Consider the following 9136-nt stretch of genomic DNA (forward strand, 5'->3'; position numbering starts at 1 on the left):
TTCTCCAGGTATCTTCCCAATCCAGGGATTGAACCCTCACCTCCTGTGTCTCCTGCATTGCAAGCGGATTCTTTACCTGCTGGGTTATTAAATGTCTGTGGGCAAAAACCTGCTGTACAGCCAGCTGCCAGAGAATACTCTGCTCTCTCCTACCCATCACATGTCTCCCCACCTACTGGGTCCCTTACTATTCACAAGCCATGTTTCTTATTAATTCAAAGTTTAGCCAAGGATCATTTTCAACTGAGGGCTTCTTGATGGCAGAGTCTGTGATCTCCTCTTCTCTGAATTGCTGTCATTTAACACAGTTTTGGTGCATACTAACCACTAAGTAAAGTGTATTTCATGGCTTGATTGGTTTGATTAATAAAATGATAATGAGGAGAATTTAAAATGAAAAGAAAAACAATGCTTCTGGCAAAGATCTCTCCATAATTCCTTACTCAAAGAGTGTGCAGTCTGGCCTATTGTGTCACTAGTAAGACTGAGTAGCAGTGTTAAAGAGAACTTTTCAGGGCCTTTTATTGGATAATAAGTCTACTTTCATTAGATGATAAATAGAGATCAAAGATGATTAAAATTCAGCTTCAGTCGTGTCCGACTCTGTGCGACCCCATAGACGGCAGCCCACCAGGCTCCCTCATCCCTGGGATTCTCCAGGCAAGAACACTGGAGTGGGTTGCCATTTCCTTCTCCAAAAATTCAAGTTATATATATTTAAACTTTTTAATGATTCAGTGTAAATATGACTGTTTCATGAATAGTTTAATTTGGTGTTTTTAAAGGAATAGAGAAATCTTAAAGTGTTTTATCCTGTGACTGGTGTGACTCTGATAGAATACTTTTCATGATGTGTGTACACTTACAGATAACAATCTAAGAAGTCTAAGATTATGGCTAAAAATGAAACTGTGATAATAGTTTGTGTTTCACAAATTGCACATCAAAGTATAGAACTTTTAATGTTTGGATATCTTTTTAGGAAAAGCAATGACTCCTTTATCTTCTCTTTATTTTGTATGATTTGTCTCCAGTCTAAAAAAATACACATAATCGTTTTGTTCAGAGCAGTGATGATAAGTTGACATGGTAAAGCTCACAGGAAGAGTATCCTGTAATCAAAGTGATCCAGTGAAAGCAGTGTGATTTCTAGAATACCACAAAAACCCTCAAAAACCTCTACTTGACCTACTTCAATAGGAAGTTTTGTTTACTAAGAATGTAGAGCCCACGAACACAGGGTTTCTTGAATCCAGGGCTTTGAGTAAATTCTTACATGGCAGTTACACTTTCACACTCATAACCAGAGATCTATGTAAAAAGTTCCAAAATCACAGAGTAAACAAGTGGAAAGGGTAATGTTCTTTCTAAGCAGCTGTCAGCAGAAAATACAAGTGCTTCTAATGTGTTGTCCTAGAAGGGGAGAAAAGGCCACTCCCTGGCCCTGAGCAGAGCCTGGTGGTTGTGTCTGGGAGCAGAAGGCTCAGCCAACACTGGAGAGTGGTTGGGCATCACTGGTCACTCAAACTGCAACACAGGGAAGGAGGCCACACTTCTTCTGCCTCCTTTCTTACTCTGGCTTAAAATTAAAACTGACCTTTCCCCAAAACCATGACAGTTGCTCATTTGTTCTCCAATGAAATATTCTCTCAACAACCCACCCCCCCAAACATCAAAGATAAATAGGAATGTAATTAAGCAAGAGGGTTACTTTTGTTTCCTGAGGATGCGGACAAGCTAAGAAATCCTCAGACATCAGATAAGATGTCTACTTGAGGTTTCAGTTCCCACAATTTAGGGCAAGTTTAGCATGTTATTATTATTTTAAGGCCTAAATTTTTTTCTTTAACTCCAAAACCTATTAATTTCCTTCCTCAGTTCACCTCTGCTACTTCCTATAGCTCTTCTTTCTTGAAGCAAGTTGGTCAGGTGCCCAGCAGGACAATGGCCTTACTTTAAACAAAAAAGCCTCCTTCTTCTCCCTTTAGGGACAGGTAGAGGTGGCCAGGTAGACTTGGTCTGTCTAGGTGAGGACTGGAGATGAGGAAGAACTCAGATTGGATTCTCAAAAGTATGGAGAAAGGGAACATAGCAAAGATCCAAAGCCCTCTATCTTTCACTGAAAATGGGCCCAGATGCTGTAGGGAATGAAACTCTAGATTAAAACAGTACTGAACTTAACATTTTTCTTTTGTAATAGTAGAACCAAGAATTAAGTATATAATTATACAAGCCAGCCCATATTACTATAGTAACTTAAACACCTTCAGGATACTATGAACACACATTGAATTTAGCAAATATTTTTAAAATTAACAATTCTTTTTTTCTTAATAATTATAGTAACAAACAATGATTCACAATTGGGGCAGTGACATTAGGAGCAGGGAATTGTATCAAAATAATCCCATGTTTTATCAAAAGGTTCCATTTAAAAGGGCTTAGGCACATTAATATTATAGTTTAAAGTATATAATACTTTTTAAAATAAGTTATTGAAATTTGATCTTTACCCTGACCAATATAATTAGCCTCATTTTACAGACATGGAATTGAGGCATAGACTGGTTAAGCAACTTCCTGAAGTCACACAGCTGGTAAGAAATATAGCAGAGATACAAAGCTAGTATTGCAACTGTTTTTTCCTTTCGAAATCTTAGCCTCAAAATTTCTCAATGGAATCTGCTTCAAGGTTTATATTAGTTTGGAAAACAATGTTAAGTGGAAAATAGTTGAAAATAAAAACACTGAAAATCTGAGGGTGCTGCCTTTCACATACCTAAAAACCTGTGTTCGGCCAGGATAGTGTTAAAAAATTGTATTTTGAATATGTTGGCAACATTGAAAAGTTTGTAGAGTTCACATTGAAAATTTACACTTCCATCTTCTTTGGAAGAACCAAAAGATCTAAGAATACTGGATCCTCAGAGACCCGGAAGCTGGACACTGTCTGTGCTCAGTAAACTATCTATGTGTTTTCCTCTCTGCATAGATCCCACCAGCTTCTTAAAGCAACATTTCACCAACCTGGCTCCTGGAGACATTCAAATTGCAATACCTACATTAAACTAACAGAAGAAGTGAAGTACATTAATTTGCCTCCATTTTTAGACAATATTGGTAGTTACCAGTTAATCGTTAGGTTAACTTTCACTTGGCTTTTGAATGCACCCCAACACTTACATCCAGAAGAAATGTCTTTTCCACATATCAGTGTCTCTGGAAAATATCTGGAACATTCAGCAGTACAGTACACAAAGGCTTGTGGCTCCACAAAGTTGTTATACCAAAGGCGAGCTGTTGTTTTATTGATTCTTGTGATATGAAATCTTTCTTTGATGCCATTTTTATAAAAATAAAGTTTACTTGGTTGGCAGTTCTTAATTGCTGCTTGGCAATATATAGAGATATTCATACCCATCTTAAAAATTGTGGCAGGTTCTACCCAGATGTGTCCAGAGCAGTTTATATTTGTAATCCCTGGAAAACAAATAGATAAAATAATTAATTCCATGTAAAACATTAAAACCAGATATTCAGAAAAATATGCTTTGCATTTAATATTGTTTTTGACTAATGGAATAATTAGTCAAATATTTCATTCAAAATAATCCAGTCAAAAATAATTAGATTGCAGCCATGAAATTAAAAGACGCTTACTCCTTGGAAGGAAAGTTATGACCAACCTATTCCAGTGTTCTTGTCTGGAGAACCCCAGGGACGGGGGAGCCTGGTGGGCTGCCATCTATGGGGTCGCACAGAGTAGGACACGACTGAAGCAACTTAGCAGCAACAGCAGCAGACAGCATATTAAAAAGCAGAGACATTACTTTGCCAACAAAGGTCCGTCTAGTCAAGGCTATGGTTTTTCCAGTGGTCATGTATGGATGTGAGAGTTGGACTATGAAGAAAGCTGAGCGCCAAAGAATTGATGCTTTTGAACTGTGGTGTTGGAGAAGACTCTTGAGAGTCCCTTGGACTGCAAGGAGATCCAACCAGTCCATTCTAAAGGAGATCAGTCCTGGGTGCTCATTGGAAAGACTGATGTTGAAGCTGAAACTCTAATACTTTGGCCACCTGATGCGAACAACTGACTCATTTGAAAAGACCCTGATGCTGGGAGGGATTGGGGGCAGGAGGAGAAGGGGACGACAGAGGATGAGATGGTTGGATGGCATCACTGACTCGATGGACATGGGTTTGGGTGGACCCCAGGAGTTGGTGATGGACAGGGAGGCCTGGCATGCTGCGGTTCATGGGGTCACAAAGAGTCGGACACAACTGAGCGACTGAAGTGAACTGAATGGAATAATTTCCACTGGAAAAGAGTTTTAGGACTCAGTGTATCCTTTAATTGCTTAGCTTATCAGTGTGTTTTTACCATTAGGACTCAGTGTATCATTTATTTGCTTAGCTAATCAGTGTGTTTTTACCATGTTCTGTTGATGTTCAACAGCATTACACGAGCCTAGAGTCAGCTTTCAGCTTTTCAGCTTCTCTAGCAGTCTAAAGTGCAAATATAATTAGCTCTTCTATTTTAAAGGTGAGGAATGAGGCATTTTGAGGGTACCTTATGTTTCAAAGGTAACATTAGAAATAACAATTGGTAGTGAAGAATCCAAACCCCATTCTTCAGCTACTCAGTCTTTCTTTCTTTTACAGATAAGGGCTATTTTTATTAGAAAATTATGATCTTAATGAGTGAAATCATACTGTTACTAGTTGCAAAAATTTATTGCTTGACCACCACTTAAAATTCATCATTAATTTAAAAATATGGGGAAATGTTCAGAATATATTTTTAAGTTGAAAAGCAAGTTTCAAAACAAAATATTTAATATAGGCTGGTGGGCTATATTTAATTCATTAAATTAAAGATACACTAAGATATTATCAATGATAATCTCTGTGTGTTAATTTTTATTTTTAATTGAATATTTCTGTGTTACAAAAATTATATAATAATGTATTATTTTTATAGCCAAATAATAATAAAGGCATTTTCATAAACTCAAATGACAATGTAATGCAATATCAATTAAGTTAAATTCACATCAAGGAAAATTCATTGTAGGCTTTTTCTAAATATTCTAAACTCTAAGCATTAGAATATCTTAAAACCTTATCAAAGTGATAATTAAAGGCCAGTATTTAATTTTAAAAGTCCTTATCTTTAGAATTCAAAGCTTAAAAATTAACTTTTATAATATAAATGTAATTGAGTATGTCCATTTATGTAGTTTGCATTCACATATAAATTATAAATATTTCAATGTTGAAGTAGTGATAAAAATAATTCCATCATTATCAATAGGAATTTGAAGCCAAAGACATGAAAAGAAGTTTTAAGAAAGCATCTGACTGCTTTGCCATGCTGAGTCACTGTCCAACTCTTTGTGACCCCATGGACTGTAGCCTGCCAGGCTCCTCTGTCCATAGATATCTCCAGGCAAGAATACTGGCGTAGTTTGCCTTGCTCTCCTCTGGGGGATCTTCCCAACCCAGGAATCAAACCCTGGATACATCTCTTATGTATCCTGCATTGGCAGGCGTTCTTTACCATTAGCACCACCTGGGAAGCCCCTGTTTTAAAGAAGGTCAACAATTCAAGTTCAGAGAAACTGTTTCTTCAGCACCTTAAAAAAATATCTGAATACTATCATGAAACGTGAGTAGTGTTTAAGAATACACAGAAAATATTAAAAACGTCAGAAGACTTCAAATTCGGATAAATGTTATCTTGGTTTTAAAAAATAGAATAAAAAAGAACCCCAGAAACACTGGACTGCTGAGCTTCACAACATTTGGGAATGAATTAATAAGTCGATGATTTTTCAGAAAAAGAAATCAGTAATCAGCAGGAGTTAACTTGGATTATGTAAGAATAAGTCATACAAAAGTATGTTAATTTCTCTTTTTAATATGTTAAAATAAGTCACACAAAATATGTTAATTTGGAGGATGTTGGTCAGAAAAATGCTAAACGTAGTGTTTATTTTTTTTTATTTCAGCAAAGCTATTTAAAAGGGGTAAAATATCATTCTAGTAGAAAATTTGGAAAAGATAGTAAAAATATTACAGCAGATTGAATAATTTCTAATGAACATCTGGAAAGTCTCTAGTACCATATCATATGGACTTGTCTAATTTCTCTATGCTTCATATTAATCACTCAGATGTATAAACGGGTTTCCCTGGTGGCTCAGACGGTGAAGGATCTGCCTGCAATGCAGGAGACCTGAGTTTGAACCCTGGATCGGGAAGATCCCCTTGAGAAGGGAATGACTACTCACTCCAGTATTCTTGCCTGGAGAATTCCATGTATAAACAGAAGTCTGACTTATCATTCGCATATTTCCAGAAGCTGGAAAAAGTAAATGATGTCTTATTTCTACGAAACCTTCTTGGATACTGTTGGTCTGACTCTGGAAGGGTCTGGTATCCTGCTGGAGGGATTCTAGTTCTCATGGTGGGACTACTTCTATGTGTCTAATATAAGTTTGTCCCAACCTACAGAAGATAGTTTTGCTTTTGTCCCTATTCTGAGTAAGTTGCATGATTTACAAAACTTCCTTCAAGATCTAAAACCCTGCCTTGATGTTGCTTGTGTGTGTGTGCATGCTCAGTCACTCAGTCGTGTACGACTCTTTGCAACCGTATGGACTGTAGCTTGCCAGGCTCCTCTGTCCATGGGATTCTCCAGGCAAGAATACTGGAGTGGGTTGTCATGGCCTCCTCCGGGGAATCTTCCCTACCCAGGGGTTGAACCAGCATCTCCTGCATTGACAGACGAATTCTTTCACCACTGAGCCACATGGGAAGCCTTTGGTGTTGCTTATCTCATAGTAAATGAATCCCTCTCGCCTGTCCAGGATGCAATGCCCTCAGTAGAAACTCTCAAGAGCCAATGGCTGTCCTGCCTGAACTTCTGATGATCTCCCACCTCCCACTCTTAAAAGCTGTGTATGCCTTTGTCATAATGCCAGCTGTTTGTGTGAACTACAAAATAAGAATAATAATAGCACATAATACTACTGCACAAAGTTGTTGTGAGGAAGACAAGGCTTAGCACAGCACCTAACACAGAGTAATGATCAATAAATTGTTTGTGGAATTGAATAAAATTCAAATGTTTGATAAGTTATATAAGTTAAAAATGTTCAAAGACAGATTATGCCAAACCAAAATAATAAACTGCTTTGTGGAAATGTTGATATTGGAATTAGACTGCTTCATGGAAATTTTGATATAAGAATTAGACCTCTGTCAGGATGCTTGATAAAGGAATCTTGCATTAGGAGGGAGGTTGGACTCACATTTCATTCCACATAATTTTATGTGCATATAATTTTTCCCAGTATAATAATTTTTATTCTTCAGAGATTCGAGCATAATGTCATGAACCTAATAAACACTCAGTATTTTATTTGAATAAAAAATAGCAATAGGTACTCAAAAATACTGTACCTCCATGACACCAACTGAAGAATATGTAGAGAGCTATTACCACGTCCCAATGAATTGTGACCTGATTCATGCCTGAAAGCAGAAAAAACTCTTTGTTGCTCTCTAGAAAAATATGAAAAATGTTTAAACTGTAATATTTTAATAAAATACTAAAAGGCATAACATTTTTTCTAGAAGTTGTTTTTGATGAGAAACTTTAATTAGGAAGAAAGGAACGAAGGGAGGAAGGATGGGAAGGGAGAAGGAAACAGGGCAAAGAAGAGTCACTGGGGTGTGAGGAGGTATAATAAGGTGGAGGAGTAAAGCAAAAGAATGGGATTTTATACCCTTCAAAAATCAGTGTGAATTACCTTCATAAGACATTTTGACCCTTGATGAAATATAATTCCTCCTGATCTTGTCTCTCTCATCAGAACTCTCTTTCTGCTCTAACTCATGATCCTCAATCCTTCTGACCAGGTTCACATGTCTATCAAGCTCCAGAAATATTAGTCTTTCAGGAAAAGCCAAAAAGATCAGAACTTCCAGAAAAGAAAAGCATTCAAAATGAAGAAAGAGTGAGTGAGACAAAACCTTACACATTATCACCAGTTAGATTTACAGAAATCCCCTTTATCTGCAGAGAGTTCAAAAGAAGCACATTATAGAAATTCCAAACAATATTGCCATTAGTTTACATCTGGAGTTACATTATTCAGTTAAACAGTTACATGCATTATTAAATAATTAAATTATTCAATAATCAGCATTATTCAGTTATTTAATTAAACCTGAGCCTTTCATATAAAACAACAAAAACTCATAACTCATCAAATGGCACACAACATTTCATTTTTAAAAACTGAGTTCCCCAGTGACTTATGAATATAAAGATCCCTTTCATGATTTGTTAATAATAGTAGATCTTCTCTTTGTAAATAATAGACAAAAGAAACTGTGAAATATTCCTAGTTAGGAGTTAACTACTCACCTAATAGAGTATACACAATAATATCATTTAAAGCGATATGATGTTAGATAATATTACAGATTCAGCTTCTATCATAACTCTGTATGAAATATCATACAGACTCATAAGACAACTTGGCCCATGGATTTCCAAAAGGAAATGTAGCTGTTTTTGAGTATTCAGAGGTCATTATCTCTTTACCTTACAGCCTGTTTGAAGCACATAATTCCACCTCAGAGCCAGGCTGCTACCCTCGTATCTGCGTCATGTCTTCTTTCCTCACTGCCCGCCTGTCAACGATCACTTTAGGTTTTCAGTGATGAGGCAAATGGAAATATCTACAAAGCCCCGACCTACATTTCAGATTCTTGAAGAGGAACTCAAAACTGTCCAACTCAAAATGACTGGCTCTTATGTCACTATTTGGGAAAACCCAGATTACTGAAAGTGAACTGCTTTGTCAGTACTCTTTTTTTGTCCCTCACCTTAATTTGAAATAATCTCATCCAAGAAGTAGAGCACATATTTATGCTTAATCTATCAAAATCTTTGACACTAAAGATACAATGCTTAGTTTTAATTTGCAACCAACATTGATATCCATTATAAATCCATTTCTTAAGAAAAGAAAGTTTAAAGCCAGCCGCGGTAGAAAAAAAAAAAAAAGAAAGTTTAAAAGCTACTATTGACCATTCATTTAGTTAACAAGCATTTTTGAGC

The 9136-nt window shown here is 36.5% G+C and overlaps 1 protein-coding gene across 1 annotated transcript in view; it reads right to left on the minus strand.

Annotated features, from left to right (window-relative positions):
• IL23R (interleukin 23 receptor) overlaps nt 1-8690 on the minus strand; it is a 75991-nt gene extending 67301 nt beyond the window's left edge. Inside the window, exons 1-3 of the mRNA XM_027536949.1 lie at nt 8618-8690; nt 7468-7539; nt 3184-3480 (exon numbers count right to left, since the gene is read on the minus strand). Of these exons, the coding sequence (XP_027392750.1) occupies nt 3184-3480; nt 7468-7537 (367 nt within the window). The 5' untranslated portion in view covers nt 7538-7539; nt 8618-8690. The remainder of the gene's footprint in view (nt 1-3183; nt 3481-7467; nt 7540-8617) is intronic.
• Nucleotides 8691-9136: the final 446 nt, after the last annotated feature.

Source organism: Bos indicus x Bos taurus, chromosome 3 (assembly GCF_003369695.1).
Source record: "Bos indicus x Bos taurus breed Angus x Brahman F1 hybrid chromosome 3, Bos_hybrid_MaternalHap_v2.0, whole genome shotgun sequence".
Lineage (NCBI taxonomy): Eukaryota > Metazoa > Chordata > Mammalia > Artiodactyla > Bovidae > Bos > Bos indicus x Bos taurus.